Source organism: Dasypus novemcinctus, chromosome 23 (assembly GCF_030445035.2).
Source record: "Dasypus novemcinctus isolate mDasNov1 chromosome 23, mDasNov1.1.hap2, whole genome shotgun sequence".
In the NCBI taxonomy this organism is placed as follows: domain Eukaryota; kingdom Metazoa; phylum Chordata; class Mammalia; order Cingulata; family Dasypodidae; genus Dasypus; species Dasypus novemcinctus.
In genome coordinates this window covers 68,429,752-68,455,998 of record NC_080695.1, presented here as the reverse complement: position 1 = coordinate 68,455,998, position 26,247 = coordinate 68,429,752, and the positions used below count along the sequence as shown (strand labels likewise).

At 61.9% G+C, this 26,247-nt stretch overlaps 1 protein-coding gene across 1 annotated transcript in view; it reads right to left on the bottom strand.

The window, feature by feature from the left end:
* Positions 1-16,928, bottom strand: part of PPL (periplakin) — a 47,183-nt gene extending 30,255 nt beyond the window's left edge. Inside the window, exon 1 of the mRNA XM_058286526.2 lies at positions 16,699-16,928. Coding sequence (XP_058142509.1) covers positions 16,699-16,760 — 62 coding nt within the window. The 5' untranslated portion in view covers positions 16,761-16,928. The remainder of the gene's footprint in view (positions 1-16,698) is intronic.
* Positions 16,929-26,247: the final 9,319 nt, after the last annotated feature.

Here is a 26,247-nt window from a genome sequence, read left to right as displayed (position 1 = left end):
CCCACCCCAGAGGAGGGAGGGGGCCCCGCGGCCAGCACCTGGGCCGTGGGACGGCCCCGCCTCCCTGCTCCACGGGCCCGTGGGCCGAGCGCCCACACAGGGGCTTGTCGTCGGGGTGGCGGCCCCACCTGCCCATTCCAGAGAGGAACTAGCCAAGAAGGCGCCTCCTGAGGTCAAGCAGGGGGAGGCTGGCCCGGGGGAAAGACCGTGGCGTCTGGGGCCCAAAGCCCAGGTTCAAACCCCAACTCCACCGCCCGGCCCTGTGACCTTGGGGAGCTGCTCTGTATCCTCTGGGCCTCAGTTTCACCATCTATAAGATGGGGCTAAAAACCCCACGCAGTTAGGTGGCCCGGGGGTGGAGCCGCCACTTCTGGAAACACCGGAACTGAGTTTCAAAGACAAGGCTGGTGGAAACAGCTCAAGTGTCCAAAAACAGACGAACGGATAAACAAACATGGTGTATCCAGACGACGGATGAGAAAAGGCAGACATTCCGAGCCGGGCTGCGACATGTGCGAGCTTGAAGACACGAAGCCAACAAGCCGGACACGGAAGGGCGAATACCGTGCGGCTCCACTGATGCGAAACATCTAGAACAGGCAAATTGGTGGAGGCAGAAAGTAGATTAGAGTTTGGCAGGGGGAGGGGAGGGAGGAAAGGGCCGTTTTGACTTGGTCGGTAGAGAGTGATTTGAAATTTTGGAAATTTGAAAGGAAAATTAATTTTAAAAACAATTTTGGAGTTGAAGGACTAAAGTGACGTTCAGAGCAGCATCTGGGAGCCTCACAGCAGATGAACCTGCACGGGAACCACCGCTGGGGCCCTGGCACACAGTGGGCACTCGAGAAATATTTGTGAGGAATGTGAACTACCCAGCACTTAATAGGACTGAGTAAATGGTAGCAACGATTGTTCATTTGTGCACCCAATACTCTTTGCTGTTGGCAATGAAACCAGATGCTTGTGTTGCTCCCCAAAGCGTGCATGGCATTTGGCCACGGACCCTCTCTCTCTCCTGAGGGTACCGCTTGCCTGCGGTGCTCACTTTAAAAGTAGGCTCCTGGCAAGCAGATTTGGCTCAACAGATAGAGCGCCCGCCTACCACATGGGAGGTCCAGGGTTCAAACCCGTGTGGAGCTGGCCCACGCCCAGTGCTGATGTGCGCAAGGAGTGCCCTGCCACGTAGGGGTGTCCCCCACGTAGGGGAGCCCCATGTACAAGGAGTGTGCCCTGCAAAGAGAACCACCCAGCGCGAAAAAAGTCCAGCCCGCCCAGGAGTGGCGCCGCACACACAGAGAGCTGACGCAGCAAGATGACACAACAAAAAGAGACACAGATTCCCGGCGCCGCTGACAAGAATGCAGGAGGACACAGAAGAACACACAGCAAATGGACACAGAGCAGACAATGGGGGGGGGCGAGGGGAGAGAAATAAATAAAAATAAATCTTTAGCCTGGGCCCTCTTCAGAAGGGCCCAGGGCACGAACGACGAAGAGAAACTGGGAGACCGAGGCAGACGGCGGGAGACGAAGGGGCTAGGGGAGCTGGATGGAACGTGGGAGCCTGGACGGGCCCTTGAGACGGAAAAAGAACCCTGCGTGGGGAGCTGGTGAAGTATGATAATAAGTCCATCGTTTAGGAAAAGGTTCCTTCTAGATGGCCAGGTCCCCTGGCAAGCCCCGAGTGGAGCTGAGACGGCGGGTGCCGATGCCTGAGGGAAGCCCCTGCCCTGGCCAAGACCCCTCCCCCCCCCAGTAAAGGCCAGAGGGGCAGGGCCTGGGCAGGGACCCAAGTCCCTGGAAGTGGCCTCTCAGTCCAGCCCGGGCTGCCCGGGGCACTTTTGCAAGCCTGGTGGGGGGGGGTCACGGCAAGCAGACTGGGGCTGTTTCTCCCCAAAACTGGCCCTTGTTTTCCCCTCCCAGGCTGGGGAAGCTGGAGTCCGGCATGGGCCCAGGGGGCTGGGTCCTGTCCACAGACCAAGGATGCGGCCCAGGACGGCGGGGGGCTGCCCACCTCCTCCGGAGAGCTGGGGGCCGGGTGTGGGGAGCAGAGCTGGGCCGCCTGGGCTCCTCTTCTTGTCCCAGGACGTACCTGGGACGCACCTGGGAGCCTCGGTGGCAGCGGCACCCTTGCTCTGCCGCCGCTGGGAGCTACAGACTCAGCGACCACGGCCCGACCTGCTCCAGCACCTGCGGCACGTCTGCCGCCCGCGCTCACGGCCGAGGTCGCGGGGGCTCAGGGAGGGCGGCTGCAGAGCCAGAAGCTGCGATCGGGCCCGGGGCTGCGCGAGGCTGAAGCCCAGGTCGGCTCGGTGTAGCCGGGTGGGCGGCGGGGACGGTGACCTGGACAAGCCGGGGTGGAGAGGGCACCGGCTCACCCAGGTGCCACCGACGCGCCGCACGCACAGAGGCCGGGAGTTCAGGCACCCGGGCCGCCTCGCTTCCCACCCTCACGGTCGCCCCTTCTCCCTTGAACTTGGCGCCAGTCTCGCTTGCCCTTCTCTGCAGCTGGAGGGGGGCAGAAGAGCTGGCGGGCAAGCACCAGACGAGAGGCAGGCGGCTGGGGCCGCCTCCTAGAGCTGGCCCTCCAAAGTCGCGATTTACTGAGCCTCCCTGGGCCTCAGTTTCTCCATCTGTAGAGTGGGGGCCATCCTAGGACGCCCGCCACGGGACCAGGGTGGGGATTAACTGAGAGGGCAGATAAAAACACTGCCTCGGGAGGGAGCCCGGGCTCTGGACCTCGGCCGGTGCCTCCAGGCAGGGCGGGAAGTGGGCTCCTTTCAAGGAGGTGGCGAAAGCCAGCGGCCGAGGCGCCACCGAGGAGCTAAAACAGGAGCCGCGCCGCCCACGCCACCGGGGCCCTTCCTCTTGCAAGCCGAAACTCGCCCTGATTCCGCGGCGTGGGTGGCGCCTTGCCCTGGCACAGGGAGTTGGCAAGTGACCTTGACATTCGGAAAGGTCTCCTGCAGAATCCACGAGACAGGCTCACGTAAGGGGAAGGGGACTGTTCGCGAAGTAACAGGGCGGGGGCCCCAGGCTTCCCCCAGCCCACTTCAGGAACCTCGGGCTTGGGCTAAGGACCCAATGGGTAGAGGGTGCTTCCATGGAAGGATTTCCGCTGCCCCAAGAACCCCTCTCCAGCCACAAGAGGGAAACTACAGCAGGGAAAGGCGGGGGCAACTGGTCTACCCGGCTGTTCGAACAGCACCTCCGGGATGGTCTCTCTCTCCTCTAGTTTCACCTGCGGATCCCATCTCCCAGCCATCCTCCTCCTCCTCCACCCGCGGCTGCTGCCTCCACCTCGGCTGAGGGCAGCGCCTCCCACCCGGACCAAGGCCACGGCCACCCCACCTCCAGCCAGGGGCCTCACGCTCAGCAGAGACCTCTGCCCAGGACGCAGCCAGGCTGCACCCGTCTCCAGCGTGAGACCCGCCTGGGCTCCCCGTGGGCCTCGGGACTGAGCTCCCACTCCCGGCCCAGCCCCGCCCGCCCTCGTCCCGCCGCCGGCCCTGCTCCCACTGCCCCGCGCACGCCTGCAAGCATCGATGCGCCTTCCTGCCCCGAGCGGTCAGGGCGGCCCTGCCTCCCGCGGGTGCGCTTCCCCAGGTCCTCCCTCCGGCCACACTGGGCTCGTGGACCCCACGGCAACGGCGCCCCTGCCTCCACCTCCTCTGTGGGCCCGGCAGCCCCCAGGAGGTCCTGCTCCCGGCCTCCTGCTTCCCTCCAGGAGACCCCGGGGCCTCCGAGGGGCACAGTGGATGGCCAGTCCTCCAGGAGGGGGTCCCCGTGGGCCCTGGGGTCCCTGTGCCACCCTAGGGTCCCTCCGCGCTCACACTGCAGCAAATGACCCAGGGAGGGAAACTAAGGCAGTTTCTCACAGCCTATCACTACACAGGCCTGGTTTGCCTCAGACCTGGGTACAGGCTTGGGTGGGTTCCTTGTTCTTGCTGTGCCTCAGTTTCCCCCTTCATGAAATGGGGATAAGAATAGCTCCTTCTGGGATATGCATTTGGCTCAAAGGATAGAGCATCCACCTCCCACATGGGAGGTCCAGGGTTCAAACCCAGGGCCTCCTGACCCGTGTGGAGCTGGCTCATGCATAGTGCTGATGCGCACATGGAGTGCCCTGCCACGCAGGGGTGTCCCCACATAGGGGAGCCCCACGCGCAGGGAGTGCACCCCGTAAGGAGAGCCGCCCAGCGCAAAAGAAAGTGCGGCCTGCCCAGGAATGGTGCCGCACACACGGAGAGCTGATGCTGCAAGATGGCACAACAAAAAGAGACACAGATTCCTGGTGCCGCTGACAAGAATATAAGCAGACACAGAACACACAGCGAATGGACACAGAGAGCAGACAATGGGGGTTGGATGGGAAAGGGGAGAGAAATAAATAAAAAATAAATCTTAAAAAAAAAATAGCTCCTGCTCAGAGCGTGGAGGAGACTCAAGGAGAGGCTCCTCATTAAGCGCGCCGGCAGGCCACGAGGCTCGGGTCGCTGCCTCCCTCCCCCCTCCCCCCGTCACTAAAAGGCAGCCTCTCTGAGAACAGGGATCTGCCTGTTTGCTCCCTGTTGTGTCCACGGCACCCAGCATGGAGCTCAATCCACAAACGGCCGAACCAACTGCTGCTGGCTTTTTGGCACACGTGATCTCGCCGGCTGCAGCTTCCCTGCCCTCCTCCATAAAGCGGGGGGCACCGTGGCCGCCTGCCACGGGGCACACAGCGGGGCGCATTCGGTAAGTGGGAGGGGCTCCCCACGTGGGGTCGGAACTGTGGCGCTTCACGTCCAAGGCCAGCGCCGTCCAGAGGAAACAGAGCGTTGGCCACGTCACGGGATTAAACATTTTCCAGCAGCCCCGTGAAAGAAGTGAAAAGAAATGGGTGGACTTCATTTTAATACATTTTATTGAGCCTGATAGATCCCAAATGACGGGCGCTCATCTCTGTCTTTTTCACACTAAGCCGTCCAAAGCTGGGGTGTGGCTGACACTCAGGGCGCTTCCCGCTCTGTTCTCCCACATTCCGGGGGGCTAGTGGGAAGTGTGGTTCTGGGCGGTTCTGGGGCCTCTGGGCCCACTTGGCTCCAAGCCCACAGGAGCTGCACCCTGTCGGCTCTGCTAGAATAAAGCAGGTGGAGGCTCAGAGCATCTATTTGCTGCGCTTGGCACCTGGTTGCAGGGGAACTTAATAAATGCACGTTGCCACTCCTCCCTGCCATGGCCCCGTCAGACCCACACATGCTGCCCAGACTCCTGGCCCTGCTGGCCGGGATTGGTCTACAGACCTGTGCCCGTCCGACGTCAAGGCAATCCCAGGCCCCAGCCGTGCCCGGGGCAGCCCGGGAGCGGAGGGCAGGGTGTGCTGCCCGCCCCCTGACCCCTGTGGGCCGCCGCAACTTGGCCCTCGGGCCACTGGGCAGAGCTGGGGCACTTGGCTTGTTTCCCACCTGCCCCTCCCTCCAGAGAGAGAACAGACCCCAGTGACCAGGCAGAATGGGGGCCCCCGCCCCAGCTACCCCCCAGAACTGCCGCCGTCCCTTGTCCGGTCACGGCCCCGCCCGCGCCCGTGGGGACACGGGAGAGGACGGGCACGGGCGTGCCTGGTGGGTCCGGTGCTCCCTGCCTGCCCACGGCCGCCCGCCTCCCGGGCCTGAGTCAGCCCCCGTGTGTCGGCCCGGATCACGTCTCGGGGTTCCTCCCCTTTGGGGTTAATTCTGCCTCAGTAGGTGTGCAGCCAGGCAGCCAGCGGGAGCCAGGGCGGCTGAGCGCTGGAATGTTTGGAATGCAGGGGAACCACACACCTCTCCGCAGGGGCTGGCCTCGCCCCTGCGAGGGCCGGGGCCTCAGCAGTCCTGCCTACCTCCGAGGCCGGTGAGGGGGGCGCCGAGAGGCTTCCTGGGGACCCCAGGCCTGGTGGGCGGCTCCTCTCCCATGCCGTGGAGCGCCCCACCTTCTCTCAACCCTGGCCGAGAGAGCAAAGGGCTGAGGTGGGAGAGTGGGCACTTGGAAGATGACTGCAGAAAAGAAAGAACCACTGAACAAGCAGATCATCTCCCAAGCGCCCGTTTCCCCGCTCAGCCCTCTCCGGGCACCATCTACTGAAATCTCGCAGCCCTATGAGGCAGGCACCATCGTCGTTGTCGGGGTGCTTTCCCGAACCCTACCTATTAGGTTACAAACATCTGGACAATAAGGATTTACGCAGCTTTGGGGGGCCCTTGTGTCACCCTGGCTTCCAGATCTTGCACAGGCTCATTATTTAAGTGTTGAATCAGGAGCACATCAACATCGCACATCTCCCCATTGTCCAGATGAGGATAACTGAGGCTCAGAGGGGCTGAGAAACCTGTTTCAGTTGCCTTGGCTGCTCAAGCAAACACCACGCGATGGTTCTGCTTCGACAACGGGAATTAAACGGCTCACAGTTTTGAGGTTAGGAGAAAGTCCAAATCGAGGCACCTCAAGGCTCTCTCTGAAGTCTGTGACGATCTGGGGCTGCTGCTGGTGTTCCTTGGTCCTTAGCTTGTCCCACGGCAAGACACGTGGCGGTCTCTCCTGGTCTCTCCCTTCTTTCCGCTGAAGTCCAGCTTCTTGCTGTGCCTTTTCCTATCTGAATTTCATTCTGCTTATGAAGGACCCAGGAACAGGATTAAGACCCATCCTGATCAAGCTGGGCCACCCTGCCACTGAAGTAACCTCATCGAAAGATCCAACTTCCAGTGGGTCACGCCCACAGGAACGGGTTAAGCGTAAGAACATGTTTTTTTCGGGTGTCCGCATAGCTCCAGACCACGCTGCTCAAGGTCGAGCACCTGGGAAGTGAGCCTAGCAGCCTGGCTCCAGAGCCCGCTCCTCAGGAAAAGGCGGAAGCCAACGCTGACCCGCCAGGCACAGCGACGGGGAGGCACGGGGCGGACGAGGCGATGCGGTAAGGAATTCACCACCAGGGCAGGCAAAGGGGCGGACATCTTGTTGGCGTCTTCATCAGTACAATTAATCCAGTGGTTGAGTAACCCTCAGTGGTGGTAAACTGAGGCTGAGTCATTCTCCTAAGATGACCCGAGGGACTCCCAGCTCGCTCCCCTGACAGGACTTTCAGGCAGAAGGGAAGTGGCATTCAGCCGACACCTCCCGGGCCACACCCCGTCCCGGTGCCTGACACATGTGTCCTCTTTAATCCTCATAACAACCCTTCAAGGAAGGTACTAGTTTTACTCCCATTGCAGATGAGGAAACTGAGCCTCAGGGACGAGAGGCAACTTGCCCAGGGTCACGGAGTTAGTGAACATCCATGTCTGTAGCTGTTGCAGACCCAGCCAGGTGCTTTCGAGATGCTCAAGAATTACTGAATAAATTCTCACCCCTACCTCTCAATTCCTTGTCATCTCTCCACCCTTCTTACAGACCTTGGAAACAGTCCCTTCTCCATTAACAAGCCCCTGGAGATGAGTCATTGATATATTATAAAATGTCTGCTCAATTCGATACCCATTTATTGATCCACAAGCTTATGAGAGGACTGGAATTCAGGGCTACAGAAGAACCTTCCAAAAAGCTGAGTAAATCGTATTGTCCAGAAGTTTATAGCCTAATAGGTAGTATTAAGAAAAGCACCCCAATAGCTTTAATTACAAAGATTCTAGATTGCCTTGGTCAGGGTCTTTTCATTCCTTCTATCCCATTCAGACCTTATATCCTAAGTTTTCACTGTGAAAATACAGTTCAATCGAAAAAAATCAGGAAGAGGAAAGGAAACAAAGGGAAAGCAAGATAAACAGGAAATAGAAAATTATAAGGCAGGAGTAGGCGCAAAATATCAGTCATTACAATAAATGTAAATGATTTAAATTCACCTATTAAAAAGATAAGACTCTCAGGGAAGAATTAAAAACAAAACAAAATCTAGTTGTGTGCCATTTTACAAGACAGATGCCTGAGACTAAATGATACAGGAAGGTTGAGAAAAAGGGATGGAGTGCATCACACCAGGCAACTGTTATTAAAAAAAGGAAACATGATCCATATAACTATAGGACAAGATAGAGCAAGGCAATCAGTATAAATATATGGGTCCCACCCCTGGTTGCATATCAAAAGACTGATATCTGGGCCCCACCCCAGAGTTTCTGACAATTAGCCTGGGATAGAGCTCAGGTATCTATTTTAAAACTCCTCAGGTGATTCTAATGTGCGTCAACATTGAGAACGAAGAAATGAACCACAGCAAAGGGTTATGAGAGTTAAAAGGGAATGAAATGAGGAAAATCCCTCGATCTCTATAGGAAGGAAGTCTTGTGAGAAAGCAGTTCACATACAATACCAGATTGATTGGTCAATTGACCAATCTTCTCACTGGAAACCTCCCCAGTAATTAGCAAATTCCCCCACACCCAGCTACTAATCCTCAGGAAGTATACTCTGAGCTGGGAGGGTGGCTGGTGCAGTAGTGACCTCGGCTCTGCTTGCAACCTAGTCTGATTCTGTCCAGGGAAGGCTGCCCCACCCCTGGGCCTCTGAGTGGGCGTAGGGCTCCCGTGTCAGGCCTGTGCTTTCGGGCTCTCGTTACGGGAACACCCAGAAGTTCAAGCTGCTCTAAGTAAAATCAGGATGTGTCTTGAAAATTTTTGAATGATAAACAGGGCATGCCAACCTCTGTATTCTCAGGTGTTAGGACATCACTCTGGGCTCAGGATGAGTGCGCAAGGAGTAGCAGCCTCCATTTCTTGAGCACCTACTATGTGCCCAACACTCTACATACATCATCTCCAGTCATCTCCACCCTACTGCATGCTTCCAATCTGCAGATTCAAAGCAGACCATCAACCACTGTTTCCTGAGCACCTACTATGTGCCAGGCACTGTGCTAGGGATGAACGGGTGACCACGAATGCGCAAAGCCCTTGCCCTGATGAAGCTTACTGACAGTCTAGCAGTGATAAACGTGCCCCAAGCAGGGAGGAACACAGGGGGCTTCAGGGCAGACCCCAGGCCTGGGAGCCAGCCCTGCAGCTGCAAAGCCCAGGCTCTTTCTACTCTACCCACAATGCCCTCAGTCCCTGTCCATGGGCCTCAGTTTCCCCGTCAGTAACTTGAGGGTATTATTGTCCATTTTATAGTTAGGAAGAGTCAAGCTCTGTATCTGGGGGAGCAGGGCCTGACCTTCCACTGGTCTTTACAGCACAAACTCAGAATCCTTCCTCACCCTTCGGCTGGAAACAAACCCCACACCCAAGACAGAGGAGATGAAAAGCCTGAGAGTCAGGAGCCTAAAATCTGAACATAGGCAGCTGGAGTGGCAAAGAATTCTGCAAACTGCTCTCCCATAGCCCAGTGGCCGGTGGAGCTGCCAGCGAGCACGGGGCCCAGTGTGTGCTTACCTTACGACACCTGACCAAGGCCCTCTGCCCAGGGAAGCAGGGGCAGCTGGCACAGCGTGTGTGCCCAGGAAAGGGGGGGCTCGGACACCCTACCGGCCGGCCCTGCCTGCTCCTGAGTCAGGCTGCCCGGGTTCGAACGACTGAGTGTCCCTGGGTAAGTCCCGTCAACGCCCAGAGCCTCTCTGTTCTCCCACCTAGACAACGGAGACGAGGGTAGGATTTATTTAAGAAGGACGGCGCAGCATCTGATAATCCTCCTTCAGGACTGTGGCTCCGAGCCAGAAGCCAACTCAGGGCGCCTCCTTGAACTCACACCTGCCCCTCTACCAGCCCCCACTTCCTCGCCGCCTCCCACCTGCTCCCCACCCAGGCCGGCTCCCCTTCCCCCATGAACCCACCCCCCTCCCTCCCCAAACCTTTCCTCTCCCCACAGCCTGGCCTCTGAGATGCAGGGTTTTGGGGATCCCCCTTCCTGCAATCGCTCTCGCACATGCTGTTCCCTGTCAGCACTCCTCCTCACCAGCCCCTTCCTTCTCTTTAAAAAAATTTAAGGTAAGCGGATTTGGCTCAACGGATAGGGCGTCCACCTACCACACGGGGGGTCCAGGGTTCAAACCCAGGGCCTCCTGACCTGTGTGGTGAGCTGGCCCTGTGCAAGGAGTGCCACGGCTGTCCCCCCATGTAGGGGAGCCCCATGCGCAAGGAGTGCGCCCCGTAAGGAGAGCCGCCCCGTGTGATAAGAACGCAGCCTGCCCAGGAGTGGCGCCACACACAGAGAGCCGACGCAACAAAAAGAGACACAGATTCCTGGTGCCGCTGACAAGAATGCGAGCAGACACAGAAGAATGCACAGCGAATGGACACAGAGAGCAGACAACGGGGAGGCGGAGGGGGAACGAAATAAAATTCTGAAAAATCTTAAAAAAAAAAGTTTAAAAGCCACGATCTGCTTCAAACCTACAGAAAGATCCTCAGGGGTCCCCCGTGTTCCCAGCCCCAAGACTGAGCCGATGTGCTCATGGCGCCATATTTGCTTCAGATCTATTTTTGCTAGAGAAATAAGGTGTTCTCTTTCTACTGTCCCTTTAGCTTCTCCTCGGCAGTAACGGGGTCCCGAAGTTGCCGGTTTCTTCTCCGCCTCGTGCTTCCAATCCACGCACTTCCGCGCACAGAAGCATCGTGTGGCTTCGCCGTGTATGCTTTCAAGAGCTACATAAACATCATAATCTTTCCTCCTCCACCAACTTTCTCTGTCCCCCCCACAGGATGCTTTTCTGGATTCACGCATGTGGATCCCTCCCTCCCCTGCCTCAATCACGTCTTCAGCCACCTGGTCCGGCTAGCCCAGCTGCTCGGGTGCCTCCTCCTCCAGGAAGCCCACCGGATCGGAGCCCCTGCCTGCACTCCCCGTCCTCAGCCCACCCGCCGCAGTCCTTTTTGCCCGGCATTGTCACCTGCTACTTGCTCACACCCCACCCCGCACACGGAAGGCACGCAGCGTGCGCCCAGCACGGGGGCTTCTCGCTCGGGTCCTCGAATTCCTTTCCACTAGATAAAGCTCCCCCCCACGCCCACCTTCTTCCTTCAGCTGACCCCGGGGCTGTGTGTGCAGGGAGGGAGAGAATCTTCGCCGTCCCCCGTGGTGCACCCCTAGCCATTTATTCCTTCACTCCCTCACTCATTCACGCCAGCCGTGGTGCCTGGGGAAGATGGTCACTCCCCTCCCACCTGGCCGCCACAGACCGTGGACAATAGAAGGGGTGGCTCTGCTGCCAGGGAGGCTGGACCGGCTCACCTAGGGGAGGAGGCACAGCAGGCCAAGGGCGGACAGCAGTCTCCGCGGGAGCCACTGCCTGGGCCAGGCCGTGGGGCCCGTGAGGGGGTAGAGGGGTGAGTTCGTGGGGTGCAGGGTGGCAGCTTCCACGCAGCCCGCGAGCAACGAGAAGCCGGGGTGGGGGGCTGGGCGGGGGGCCAGGGCTGGATTCACATCTTGCAACGAGTTCCCTGGCTGCCATGGGGAGAATGGACCTGGGTGCTCAGGGTGGAAGCAGGGCCAGTCTCCAGGCGAGAGCTCCTGTGGGTGCTGGGGCCGGGAGAAGCGGGGATCCTGTTCGGGGGGGACGGGTAGGCCCCCGAAGTCTTAGCTCAGTCCCACCGGGAGGCCGAAAGGAGAACCAGGTGCCTCCCCAGGCTCGGGAGGCTGTAATCCAGAAGCCCCTGCGGAAAGCAGAGAACGAAGGCGGAGGGCCCATTTCCCCCCTCCAGCTCCCAGGACAGGGGCAGGCAGGCTGGGAGGGGGCGGGGAGCTGGAGACGCCCTCCCCACGCAGCCCTGCCCGGAGCCCGGGGAGCCGCGGGCTCAGAACCCGGCTTCCCCCCTGCCCAGCAGCTTCTTCCTCAGCCCCAGGGCCCTCCTGCTGCCCCCTCCCCGCCTTGGGGTGCTGCCAGGGGGTGTGGCTCGAGCCCCGCCTCCTGCCTCCCCAGCTCACGGTCCTCAAATTTGGCCCCTGACAATTCCTGAAATGCCATTAGCAGCCACCCTGGGGGGCCAGCGCAGCCCTGTGCTGAATCTACGTTATCAGGGCCTGCTCCTCTGCTCAGAGGGCAAGTGGGCGAGTGGGGGCAAAGCTGGAGGGAGGAGGGCTGGAAAGGGTTGCGGGGGTGGAGCCGGTGAGCCCCAGGATCATAACTGCACCCCCTGGCCCCGAGCGGTACCTGGAGAGAGCTGCGGCCAGTCCCAGTTTCCCTCCCCAGCGGTCCCGGGGCCCCCAGCATCGGCCCCTTGTGAGCTGGGCGTCCAAGGTGAGAGCCTCCCGTCTGCTGTGACATGGGGCGCCTCCACACCGAGGGGGGCCACGGGAGGGACCCTAGAAGTAGGTAGGGCTGGAGGTGGACGGGGGGCCTCCCCCAAATCATCAGGCTTGCCACCGTCACGCATCTACGCGTGTGTGCATGTGTGTGTCTCCGTGTGTCTCTAGTGGGTAAGATCTTGTCCCCAAAATAGAAGTTCAGGTCCTATCCCCGGTACCTGTGCGTGTGACATTATTTGGACATAGGGTCTTTGTAGATGTCACCAAGGTAAGAGATCATTGGCCCGAAACCCAGTGACCGGTGTCCTCGTGAGAAAAGAGGACACAGACAGGCACGCAGGGGACGCAGGAGGACGGAGGCAGGAAATGGAGGGACGCTGCCACGAGCCATGGGTCACCAAGAGGGGCCGGCCACCGCCAGACGCCGGGGGGAGGCCGGGAAGGACGCCCCTCCAGGTGTCAGAGGGAGCTCGGCTTGGACTTCTCGCCTCTGGAACGCGAGACGATGAGTTTCCATCGTCTCCAGCCCCCCAGTGTGTGGGACTTCGTTCCGGCAGCCCCAGAACACGGAGGCAGCGTCCACTTGAGTGTGTGGGAAATGTGTGGGCATCACGGTCCTTTCACCACCAGCCTCGGTCCCCGTGGCTGGACGGGTAGCTCGGGGCTCAGCATGTCAGAGAATCCCAAGAGCAGGGCCACGGTTGCTAACGCTGGCCACCGCGATTGACCAGTCACTTACTCTGAGCAGGTCTCAGGGCTGGGCCTGCCACACGCATTATTTCACTTAAACCACCTGGCAGCCTCACCCAGTGGGGACTGCTAGCCTCACCTCACTTCCCAGAATCAGGGCACAGAGAAGTGAAGTGACCTGCCCAAGGTCACACAGCTCTGGGGAGGCCAAACTGGGGCTTGACCTCACGGCTGGCCCGCATCAAACTCTGTGCAACTCATCACCAAGAGACTCAGGGTACCCCAGGAAGCTTCCAGAAGAGCATCCTGCCCTTTCACTACCCTCCCCCTGCCTCCCACGCAGCCGAGCCATTCTGGCAGGACCCTGCCGTGTGAAACGGGGCCTCTGGCAGCACCTCCTGCCCCGCGTGGCTCGGGCCAAGGTCGGGAGGCGAGACCAGGAGTCAAGGCCAGGCCATCAGGTGCTTCCCGGGACCGGCCAGGGAGGAGGGGCAAGATTATTCCCATGTTATAGACGGGAATGAGATGCCAGGTTTCCTCTCCCAAAGTCAAACAGGCAAAAGGCAGTCCGACTCCAGAGCTGGATCTGCTTGGGTTTGGGGGATTTATTTATTTTTCCCCTTGATTGAGGTTTTGCTTGTTTTACATCTTAAGAGACTATTTATCATATAAACATAAGCTCGTTCACAGAAGCCAGTTACCCCATCACCCAATAGACAGTCTTCACGATTGTTTTACCTTCTACTTCTTGTCCATGTGTCTTTACAGTATTTGCATGTAGTCAACTCGTCTAGAGAGACTTCCGGTTTCTGCATTTTGCGCTTCACCTTACTGTCTGCATTTTTCTGTGCTGCAGAGCAAGATCTCAGCCGCTCCGCTCCTCTCCCGACAGGTCAGAGCCCTTCCCGGGGGGGCCCTCAGGCCCTCCGCTCTCATCCCCCGGAACAGCGGGGCTGGAGACCTCGTCTGTCTGTCCAGCTCTGCGTTCCACTGCCCCACCCCACGGCGCCTGCCACGCGATCAAGGAGGCACGACTCCATCCTAAGTCCCCGGTGCGACCGGCGGAGCCTCCAGGGCAGGGAGAGCACCGTGATCTCCTCCACGGCCACCCCCACTCCCTGGATCCGCCACCCCGGAAGGGCACCCGGAAAGCGTGCAGCGCGCAGCCCGTCCCCCGGGGGCAGCCCGCGCAAGCCCGAGCACGGGGTCGGGGCCTCCCCGCGGTTGTTGCAGCATCACCATCGCCCTCTCAGGGGCTGAGCACGCGGCCACCGACACCCTCCTGCGTTCTTTAATCCCCGCATGGGTGACACCTCCAGGCCGGCGCTGTGCTTAGCCCCATTTCACAGAGGAGAGAGCCCAGCGGCTGGCCCGAGGGGGCACCGGCGGGATGCGGCGGGGGCAGCACTCTCAGTGCCCAAGGAGGGTGGGAGCAGGTGCCCCCCCCGGCCACCCCCGCGGCCTGCCCCACCAGCCCCGACCCTGTCATTAGCTCAGGTGTGAACGCCAGCACCCACACCTGCTATTAGGAACTGGGCCGACGGGCGTAGCGGGAGCCGCCGCCCTCTCTGGTTTCAGCGGCTGAGGGCTGACACCCTGGGAGGGGCAGTTTCCCAGCCCCGCTCAGCCACGATTTCGGCACTTCTCAGGCCACAGCCCTTCGACTGCCTGAGTGCAAAAATCACTGCTCTCGGCTCCTGGGTCCCCTTGGCTCCAGCCACCTGGGCACGTCCTCCGTGCTGGAGGCATTCTCCCCACCATCACATCCGCTCCTCCCTGCAAACCCATACAGGAGATACTTCTTGTCACCATCACCACTTGGCAGATGAAGAGACGGTGGTTCAGAGAGGTTCCCTGACTTGCTCACAAGCAGATGTGGCAAAGCTGGGAGCAGAAACGAGTCATTCTGCTCCCGGGGCAGAGCCCGAACCCTCCTCACATGTTGCCTCTCACGGGCAACCTCTCCCAGACAAGGGAGGAGGCCCTTAGGAAACTCAGGGCGAAAGGATAGCTTGGGGGTGAGTGCCCAAGTGCTTCCTGTGGTGCCTGGTACCGGGCTAAGCGTGGTATACATCCTCAAGGGATTCTTGTTGGGAGAATGACACAAAATGCTGTCCTCTGCCCCATGACTGGGTCCACGGCTCCTCTCCCATTCAGGAAACCGGGCCGAGGGACACAAGGCTGGCAAGAGGACTGGGCCCCCACCCGGGGCCGCTGCTGCTCTCACCCTCAGTGCTGGGGTGGAAGTAATGGGAGGTCACGGGGAGCCGTGAGCGCCTCTCACTCTGTCTTGCACAGAGCAATCAGGGCAGGCTGCCTGGAGAAAGAGACTACTCTAACCTGAGACCTGCGATCAGTCCAGGGAAGAGGGCACAGCCTCGGGCCAGGAGGAGAGAGAGAGGAGGGGGTCAGGATGCCATGCCCCCCTCCCGGGGCCCTGGGCGACCCCGCAGCCGTTAAGGATGGGCAGCCTTCCTTCCCGAGCCCAGGCTCCCTGGAGAGGATGGAGAGCTGGGGGCGGGGAGAGGCAGAGGCCAGAGGCGCCGTGTGCGCACAGGAAGGGCTCGCCGGCCCTGGCTGGGGGGCGGGGAGGGGACAGGCGTTGTGGCTGGCGCAGGCCGTGCAGTTGTGCAATGTCGGGAGAACAGAGCGGGGACTGGGCCCGACCCCAGCCTGGCTCGGGAGCCAGCTGGACGCGGCCGTGGAGGAGCGGGCGACGGCCCCGCCCGGCCCCTGGGGTTGTGAAAGACCTGCGGGGGTGGCGGTGGAGGGGCCCCTCGGCGGGCGGGATGAAACGCCTCTGAGCCCGAAACCGCCCGAACAGGAGTGAGGGGCCGGTGGGAACCCAGGGCAGTGGGGCTTTGGCAAGGGTGGAAGGGAAGGGAACCTGCACCTGCCAGACAGGTCGGCCTGGGCTGGCCCGCAGGGGTGGGTGGGGACCCTGGGCGCAGGGCTTCGTCTGGGCACTGGGAGGAAGCGAGGAACTGCTCAGGGCACCGTGGGGGCCACAGGGAGAGGGCTGTGGGTGCGAGGGGGGGGGGGCGTGAGGCGACACTCCGGGACAGGTGGCTCCTGGTGCCCAGGAGCTGGCAGGGCCCTTCCTCCTGGCCACCAGCTCCCACCCCCCTGTCCCGGGGGGGTCGGGGTGCAATCCCGCCCCTCCCTCCAGCTCAGCATCTCCCCCGCCTCCACCTGGTTGTTAAGTGACTGCATTAGCGCTTATCAGCACCGCGGCTGCCCGGCTCACCGCAGACACATCGAGACTTGTCGCTGCCTCCCCAGGCCGCCCCGGGAAGCCGCGGCTGGGAGACGCCGCCAGTTTCGGGCCTCGGGAAGGGGCCCCGCCCCTGGGGGAGCCGCCAGCCCCGGGGAGGCCCCCCGAGCGCGGGCACGGCTCCCCCCCCCCCAGCGCGGAGGCTCAGCGCAGCGCCCCCCGCCGCCGGCCCGGGCGCAGCGCGGCAGGTGGCTCCCCGGCCCCCCGCGGCCCCGAGCGCTCCCCCCGAGGCGCCAGCGCCACTTCCCTGCCCGCGTGCCCGGCGCCCCCGTGGCACCCCGCCTTGGGTACGGTGACCTCCGGACACCCCACCCTCACCCCAGCGGCCTGGGGCGGCCCCTGTACCCCCGGCTCGGTCCCCCGCCCCCTGGGCCCCCCCAGGCAGTGCCCGCTGGGCAGGGCGAGTGCTCCTGGAAGTCCCCCGGCGCTGCCCCCCAGCTCCAGGGCGGCCCCCCGCGGCCCCCACGCCCAGGCCCCCCACCTCCAGCCCCGCAGCCCCCGAAGGCCCCGGCGCCCCGCAGCGCGCGGCGGCGGGAGGGCGCGCTCACCTCCGCGTCTGCACCTTGGGGCTGTATTTGCCCTTGTTTTTCTTCCTGAAGAGCGAGTTCATGGCGGCGGCGGGACGAGGCGGCGGCGCGGGGCTGCGGGGCTGCGGGCTGCGGGGCTGCGGCGCTGGGCGGCGGGCGGAGGGCGGCCCCGGCGCGCACCGGGCGGCGGGCGCAGGTGAGCGAGCGGCGGCGAGGGCACCCGAGTGGCGCGCGGCCGCGGCGCCCGGTCTCTACCCGCGGGGGGGCGGGGCGCCCGGCGGCCACTCGCTCTCGGGCCGCTCCCCGAGAAGGTGGCGCTTACCTTCCCCGAGGAGGGGCCACCGGCGGGCGGGGCTGCCAGCGCCCGGGGCCCGCCCTTTGCCCCGGCCGAGGGCGTGGGGCGCCGGGCCGGCCCCGGGCGGGAGCGGAGTGGAGGCCGTGGGCACACGGAGCCCCCCAGCCCCAGCCCGGGGACTCGGGCCACCGGGCCGGGGGCAGGGGCCAGCTCTCCCACCCCAGGCTGGCGCGCCCCCTGCCGCCCGGCCCTGGGCTGATTCCCAGGTGGGCCCAGACAGGTGTGACAGAGCGGTGGGAGCCTGCCCTGGGGAGCTAGTGAGTTGCACTCAGGCGGTAGGGGTGCGGATGCAACGAGGAAAAGGGGCTCTGCGGTGTGCGGGGGCCAGCTGGCCAGGGGAGACTCCTCCATCGGTATTTTACCAAGCTGAGCCTCAGTTTCCTTCTTTGTCAAACAGAAGCAACAACTGTCCCCATCCAGATGGAGTGGGAGGAGATTGCTGTGCATAATCGCTGCCATTCATGTGCAGGAAGCTCTGCTGTTACTTATTACTGTGCCATCCGGGGCAGACTGAAAACTCCCTTGAGACTTCACTAACCCCGGCCCTGGCGTGATAGAAGCTCGTGGCTGTTGTTCAAAGCTGTCCGGTTCTGGTTCAGAACGGCCACATTGCACCACTCCATCCCTGGGCCACTGGGTTCCCGAGGCAGATTTTGTGCCAGTGTATCCCTGGGTTAGACCATGGGCCACTGTGTGCCTGGGTTAGACCACAGGCCAGTATGTGCCCAGGTTAGACCCTGCAAGAGGGAGTGGCTCTGAGGGCATCGGAATCCCCAGCAGTTTGTAAAATGCAGATTCATGGGCCTCCAGGGGTCCTGACTGGGAGTCCAAGAACCTGACATTTTGACAGGTTCCCAGGCCTCGCCCCGAGAACCCGGGAGCAAGGGGTGATCCTGTCTGCAGCTCTCAGCTCTCAGGCAGGGGGGACCCCCAAACAGAGCTTCCTGCCGAACCGGCCCTGGGTGTTTCCCCTCCGAACTTGGCTTTGCCTGGCTCCCCTCTCAGGTGCTTCCCCCAGGCGCGCAGTAAGGGCGTCAGCTGTTCCCTCCACCCAAAGGGACTTTCCTTCCAGGGCTCCAAGGGGGTGCTGAGGGGACCCTCCCTCCAGCCGGCTGACACTGAGAGCAGGTGCCAGGGGGAGCCAGGGCTCCGAGCCGCAGGTGTGTGGGGACCCCACCTGGGACGCGCAGGAGCCTGAGCCCCTCACACGGCCTGCTCAGCCACAGGCGCCTTGTCCTGCACCCCACATGGGCCACAGAGAGGGGCTCGGGAAGGCCCCCTGCGGGCCCTGTGCCCACGCTGTGGCCCCCCCGGGCGCCCTCTCCTTCCTGGATTAGCTTGCCTACAGATGGCGCAGGTGGCCGCTCAGGCGCTGCGGGGAGCTCCCTGCGGCGGTGTTGCTAAGGAGGAGGGCCGGGAGACGGCCTGTCACCCCGCTGGAGGGGTTGATTAAACAGCCCAGGCGCACCCACACCCGGGGAGACCCTGCAGCTGAGAAGGAAGGGCAGGCTGTCGTGCAAGCCTCGCCTCGGCGCACGAAGGCACGTGCAAGGGGCAAAGGGCGAACGAGCGCATGAAATGTGGCGAGAATTAAAACGCGGGCGTCTGGGGGTCTGGGGTGGGGGTGGGCTAAGCTGGAGCTCCCCGGATGGCTTCTGTGTCATGTCTGCAGCTGCCTTGGAAGTTTGGAATTTTCAAGATTGCAGGTTGAAGGGGCAAAAAGAGAGTGTACAGGAGGCCCCGGTTTGTGTCTCACGTTAAGAAGAAAGACTCTGCATGTGCATCTGCACTCTTGTACGGGCAAAGGCAAAGACAACTTCTGGAAAGATCCGGAAGGAGCTGTCGGCTATGATTCCAGTCGTGGGGGGTGGGTGGGGGGGAACAAGGGAGAAATCGGAATTCTCACTGCACACCCTTTTGTACTATTTGGTTGTTATTTTATCATTTGTTCGAATTGCTTTTTTCTCTGTTGATTTTTAAAAATCAGTTAAAAATGAACCAAGTCCGGCGCTGCTTCTTCCCAGTGCCTTCCCTGTTGCCCTGCCTAGCTGGGCAGGGGGGGCTGCGCCTCTGTGCACCCGCCTGCTGCGTGCCCCTCTGCCAGCATGGGCCGACTGCTGGTGACAGCCTCCTCCCCTGTCTCACCTCCTCACTGGCCTGGGAGGTGCTGGAGATAAGGAGATCAAAGACAGGAAATGAGGAGACTTTGGGGACAGGGACCCCACTGAGTAAGGAAGTCATCCTACCCCCCAAGTGGCGGCCGGTCCAAGGGCAGCGACAAATACCACTACGGGAGCCCCCTGCAGGGCTCCAAAGGTGGTGGGGAGGGCGGGCAGCCTGCGCAAACCCGGTCCGAGGCCCCGCTTGACCTTTTTTGGCTGGGCCAACCTGGGCAAGTCATGTTGCCTGTCTGAGCTCAGTTTTCCTCCTCTGTGAAATGGGCGCGGTCGCGTGAGTGAAGCACGTAGTACAGCCCTGACATCTGTCAAGGCTCATCCAGTGGATGGAATCTGTAGCGTGAGACTGATGCTTGCGGGTATGAGGTTCTAGCAATTACGGGAGCTCCTAATTGGCAAAACTCTGGCCTTCTCCACATTTCCAAAAGCCCCTTCCCCACACGTCCTAGGAAGGTGAAGTCTGGCTTTGGAAGGGACCCAGACGGGGGGCTGCAGGTTTTGCAGGCGTATAGCTCAGCTGCTGAGTGGCGGCAGTGGCATTGGATGCAGGGGTGTCGCATCTCGTTTCTTGAGGCCGACTTGGTGCCAGCCAACATGGCATGGACCCAACGTGCCTCAGTTTACCGGTTCTCCCAGCGCCCCACCCTGGGTGAAGCAGGCCAGCCTTACCCGGGAGGCGGCCGCTCTCTCGTCTCATTTTCCAGCAAGACTCTGCGGGGTGCAGCGACGAGCTAGGCTGGCACCCGGGTGGGCCGGGCCCCAGCGCCCGAACTCTCGGACCCCCGACGCCTGCACCCTCTGCTCCGGGCAGCTGCGCCGAGGCTCCAGGCTGACTCAGCTGGGCCCGGCCCAGGAGAGGCGGGACCCGAGCCGATTTCGGGAGGAATGCCATCGCTCTCCCCCACCCCTCCCCCGCGGCCTCCAAAGGGGGCTCCGCGCGGCCACGGGCTGCGTGTGTGCACGCGTGAGCCCACGTGAGCACGCACATGTCCGTGGGTGGGCAGGCCGGGCGGGGTGGGAGATCTGTTCCTGCCCTGCGCAGCCCCCCCACCCCCCGGGCAGATGGGATTTGTTGGGTTGCAAGGCGCCCTCTCCTGCCAAGTGACTCATCCCCTCTCCTGCTGGTGTGGGTGGCGGGGGGCGACCTGCCCGGGGGCTCGGGGAGGGGGGTGTGCTCCCCTCTACATGTGCTTCATGGTCAAGCCCCTGGAGACCGCACCTGCAGGCCCCCCCCCCCGCCCCCGGGACCCTGCTCCCCCCTCCAGGCCACCGCTCGCAGGAGGCTTCTGTCCCTGGGGCAGCCCCGCCCCTCTGCTCCACGGTCCTCATTTCCCCAGCACCTGGATGGCACTCGGGCTGTTCCCGGGAACCAGTTTGAAACAAGACGGGCAGCATTCCCCAGCCGGGGAGAGAAGGGGTGTGCAGGGAGGCTTCTCCCGGGACGGCCGTGCCCCGCTCTCCATCCTGTGGCCTTGCCGCCACCCTGGAACATTTAAAAATGCAGATTCCAGACCCCCACCCCCTCCCCAGATACGATGGTTTGGCGGATCTTGGAAGGACCCAGGCATCTGCATTGGTGATGAACGCCCACCCCGCGGGATATGAAGCAGGTGGCTTCTGTGCCACCCTGAGGAACAGACACGCAGGGCAGACACAGCCTGGTCTAGGTTGGGTTTGAGTCCTCTGCTGTGTGGCCTCGGGCAGGTGGCTTAGCCTCTCTGAAACTCTCGTCCCCCATCTGTGGAATGGGCACGAGCCAGGGAGTGGGGACATGCTCCGAGGGCACGGGAGGGGGCTGGCCCTGCCTCACCCCGTGTTTTGTAACACTTATTTACTTTTCTGACAGGACAATAGGAGGAATGGAAAATCTTCCTGGCCCTCTAGCTCGGATGAGCTGACTCACCCTCCGCCCTGGGCAGGGGGCCCTGCAAGCTCCCCGCAGCCCTCCTGGGGCCAGAGGGGAGCCCGGGCTCTGGCAGCCGGGGCAGGAGAGGGTCGTGAGTCATGCCCGGAGAATGTGCCGCGGGCCCCCGCCCGCCCCGGCCCCCTGGCAGGCCGCCCCTTCCTGGCCCCCTCCCTGTGCCTGCCAGGCGGCCCTGCTTGGCCGAGCCCCTGCCGCCGCTCCCTGGCTGCAGGCTGGCATGCCCGCAGCAGCGCCAGCTCCGTGCCGGGGCCGGACAGTGGCCGCTCTTGTCCCCAGGACCCCCGGCCGCCCTGGCCCTTCTCCCAGGACTGACCACCGGGGGGTTGGGCCCTCGGCTCAGCGGGGCCCCCCACTCTGGCCGGGCCGTGCCACCCCATCAGCCCGGAGTGGCAGGTTCAGGCCTCTGGGGCTGCAGGCACCTCATCTCAAGCCGTGGGCCGCTTTCCAGCCCCATCTGCCGCACGTCGCCAGCCACCTCGTTTCCAGCCTGACCCGGCCTCTGCCACCAGGCCAGGAGGCCATCCGGGGAGGAGGTGGCGCTGTCAGGGCGGAGGGAGGAGCTGGGTGGGGCCAGACAGGCCCTGCCAGGCCCGGGATCCCCGCGGGACAGGCCGTCCACCCCGTCCCCCTCTGTGCCTGCTCCCACTTCCTCCCCGCCCCGCCTGCCTAGCAGACCGGTGGGGCCACATTTCTGGGACCAGCGCCTGGGTTGTGACCCGACCCTGGGGACTGCCCAGGTCAGGAGGTTGGGACCCTGTGGGGTGGACGGGCCAGGCCACAGTGGGCAGAATACGAGTCGAAACCCGGCTGCCCATTCCCCCCCCGGCAGGACCGTGGGCAAAGGTCTTTGCCTCTCTGAGCCTCAGTTTCCCCATCTGTAAAATGGGGACGCCGTGGCATCTGCCCTAAGGAGCCTTGGAAGGACTCCGTGAAGTAAGACATGCAATAATGATAAACGGTAACAACATTTTTTGAGCACTTGCTATGTGCCAAGCACTCGGGGGTTGGCACCGTCCTTTGCCAGCTTTTGGGAGGTGTGACGGACGTTCAGGCAAGTGCACAGATGTAAAGTGTACAGTTAGCCGAGCTTGGGCTTTAGCGGCCAGCTGTGAAGCTACCAGCATGGTCAAGATGGCAAAGAGAGGCTCCCGGCCCCCGGATACAGACGCTCCCTGACTTTAAACGGCTGCCCCGGGTGGTCAGTGGGGGGCTCAGGATGGGAACCCCGGGAATCTGAGCGAGGGCCCTGGTTCCCACCTCTGCCAGCATTCAGCAGGGGGTCTGGCATAGAGTAGGTGCTGGATGTCACCATGGAATGAGTGAATGAATGAATGAGTGAGTGAATGAATGAATGAGTGAGTGAATGAATGAATGAGTGAGTGAGTGCATGAGTGAGTGAGTGAATGAATGAGTGCATGAGTGAATGAGTGCATGAGTGAACGAATGAATGAGTGAATGAGTGCATGAGTGAGTGAGTGAATGAATGAATGAGTGAATGAGTGCATGAGTGAATGAGTGCATGAGTGAGTGAGTGAATGAATGAATGAGTGAATGAGTGCATGAGTGAGTGAGTGAATGAATGAGTGAGTGAATGAGTGCATGAGTGAGTGAGTGCATGAGTAAGGGGCCAGGCATGGAATGGCCCTAGGGAAGGTCCCCTGAGGAGGTCAGGGAGGGGCTACTAGGTTCTGAGTCAGAAAGACGGTGGAAGGGAAGAGGTCCCTCCCACATATTTGCTCATCTAGTTATTGAGCATCTACTGTATGCCCTGCTCTGGCGATTCAGCAGCAAGCAAGGTGCGGCCCCCACCTTCAAGGGGCCCCTGTCCGGGAAGCGGGGAGTTGAAAAGCACCCAGCTGCACCTTTAAAAACTGAAATAACCTCCAAGGCCAGCAGCGGGGCGGTCATTAAATTGTGGCGCCAGCAGGGCCAGGAGTGACAGCAGCAGGCCGGCGGGGTCTGTGCTCTGAGACGGGGAGGCCTGTGGGTAGCCCTTCCCACCCGCAGGTGTCCCCCGGAGGCGCCCCTCCCGCCTGCGCAGGGCTCGCCCCGCCCTCCGTCCCCTGGCTCTGCTGAGCTCAAACATTCCTGCGCTGGCTGCACGGCCAAGCCCCCACCGGCCGCCCTTCCAGGCTGTTCTCTGGCCACAGGCTCAGGCCTAATCCCCGCCCCAGCCTCGTCCTCGGGGACAGATGAGTCAGTGCTGGTCCGTCCTGGACAAACATCCCCTCCTCCCAGCCCCGGGGTCCCTGCTCCGCCCTGACCCCAGGCCCGGCGGTCCTGTCCCCGGGAAGCTCCAGCTTCCGCTGTTCCGGGGAAGGTCCCGGCAGCGCTGGCCAGGGCAGCTTTCCGTGACGACGGCCGTGCTCTGCCCAGGGTGGCCACCAGCCACTGGCTGCTGAGCAGTTAGAATGTGGCTCGTGCCACAGGGAAACCGGATTTTAAATTTGATTTCTTTTCAATTCATTTCCATATAAACAGCCACAGGTGGCTGGAGGCGGTGGCAGCTCCAGGATCAGCCTGGACGGGGGCCTGGGAGGGGGCGGGGCGGCCCTGATGGCTGGGTGGGCCTCAGGGCCCCGGGGGTGGGCAGCCCACGCTTCCCTTCCCCTTCTTCTGGGAGCTGGTCTTCCTCCTCTCCCTGGCACGGGGTCCTGCCCCCTCCCCAGCACTGCTGGCCGGGGGTCTGCTCGCCTCCACCCTCTCCTTGATGACGTCAGCAGCCTCCTTCCCACCCCCTCTGGTCTGCTGCAGTCAGTTCTCCACCCAGCAGCCCGAATGCTGAGGCAGAAGGCAGGGGGCTTCCCCTGCCCCCTCTCCCAGCAGCTCCCGTTTGCCCCGATGTCCCCGTGACCTCTCTGAGCTCATCCCCTGCCCCCTCCCCTCGGATTCATCCACCCCAGACATGCAGACTCTGCTTGCCACTTCCTGGACCATACCAAGCCTCTGCAGCCCCAGGGCCTTTGCACAGGCTGCTCCCTATCCCAGGAATCCACGTCCACGTGGCTGCTCCTGGCTCTTCCTCCAGGTCTTTGCTGCTCTTGTCACCTGCTCCTTCAGGCCCACCCTGAGCAGCCTGTTGACATTGTGATGCCCCTCCTCCACTCCCACCTTCTGTACACCTGCCCATTATACACTTAGGGCTCGCTAAGGCAGCAGCACTTACTTTTTTTTGGTAACAGGGCTGGAGATTGAACCCGGGACCTCATGTGTGGGAAGCTGGCACTCAATCGCTGGCTCCTTCATTTATTTGCTTTTTTATTTTTAAAGATTTACTTACTTTATTTATTCCCCCTCCCCTCGTTGTTTGTGGTTGCTGTCTGCTCTCTGTGTTCCATTCGCTGTGTGCTCGCTGTGTCTACACATCTTCTCTTTAGGAGGCACCAGGAACTGAACCTGGGACCTGCCATGTGGAAAAGAGGCGCTCAATCGCCTGAGCCACCTCAGCTCCCTGCTTTGTTGTGTCTTTCTTGTCTTTCCTCTTTGTGTCTCATTGTTGCATCAGCTCACCATGCCTGCTTGCTGTCTTGCTCATCTTCTCCAGGAGGCACCAGAAATCGAACCCAGGACCTCCTGCGTGGGAATCAGGCACTCAACCGCTTGAGCCACGTCTGCTTCCCAGCATTTATTTATTTAAAATATATATATATTTATTTCCCCTCGTGACCCCCCCATCCCAGTTGTCTGTTCTCTGTGTCTATTCACTGCCTGTTCTTTGTCTGCTTCTGTTGTTGTCAGCGGCACGGGAATCTGTGTTTCTTTTTGTTGCGTCATCTTGTTGCATCAGCTCCCCGTGTGTGCAGTGCCATTCCTGGGCAGGCTGCACTGTCTTACACGCTGGGCGGCTCTCCTTATGGGCGCACTCCTTGCGCGTGGGGCTCCCCTACGCAGGGGACACCCCTGCGTGGGAGGGCACTCCTTGCACGCATCAGCACTGCACATGGCCAGCTCCCACACGGGTCAAGGAGGCCCGGGGTTTGAACCGCGGACCTCCCATGTGGTAGGCGGACGCCCTAACCACTGGGCCAAGTCTGCTTCCCAGCATTTACTTATTTATTACCTGTATAGCCGGCCTCTTTTCTAGGTAAGCTCCCCCAGGGCAGGGGTTTGTCCTTTTTTTTCCCCACTATAGGGGTTCATCACCCCCCACTACACTTAGTATTTGACACCAAATAACTTTGTATAGGATGACCGGTTGGTGCCACTCGGCCTGGGCGAGGCTGGCCTGGACACTGGGCCCCTACCCCAGCTGGCCAGGAGCAGCCGACCCACCTCTCCTTCACCTCCGGGGACCGTCGACTCCCGCTCTTGGCCAAGGAGACCTGGGGTGAGCAGAGTGGAGGAAGCACCGGCACTGCCCCAGGCCCCGCTGCGGGCGGGGAGGGAGCCCAGCCCAGGCCAAGCCTCCTTCCCAGCAGCCTGCCCCCACCGCTGGGCGGCTGGGTGACACCAGGTGCCCCTTGCGTGGGGGCACTCGCTCCCCAGCAGCTCCTGGCGGTGCCCCTCCCAGGGCCATGCCTCACCAGGGCCGGACAGGGCAGGACTACAAAGGCCTGGGTCCAGAGACCCCATGGACTGACCGAGGCCCCTGCCCGGCCTCCCCCTGCCCGGCCTCCCCCCTGCCCGGCCTTGCCCTGCCCAGCCTCCCCCTCTCCCCTGTGGGTGCCTCCTGTCAGCAAAGCTCTGCCCCAGCCTCCTTTCCAAAAGCCTGCCCAGGATGGGGGTCGGGGGCTCCCCTAACCTGCGGGGAAGGCAGTAACAGCACGTGCTCCTTCTGCCCACAGGGGTCTTGGCCTGGGACCCCTGGGCTGCAGAGCTTGGCGTGGAGTGGGGCACCTGGGAAAGTGGGTGGGGGCAGGAGGCAGACCCACCCCAGGCTGTGGAGGAGGTGGCCCTGCTGGGAGGAGCTGTGGGGCGCGCACCCGAGGGCTCCCCCAGGGCAACACGTCCCCCCGCAGCCTCAGGGGACGCCGTGGGCGCCCTGGCCCTGGAGGATGGCCCAGTGCACCTGCTCCCTGGGGAAGGCCTTGCCTCTCCACCAGGTGGTGAGAGGATGGGGCGTCGCTCCCTGGGGCAGCGGGCTGGGGTACTCTCTGCATTGACCAGCGGTGGCG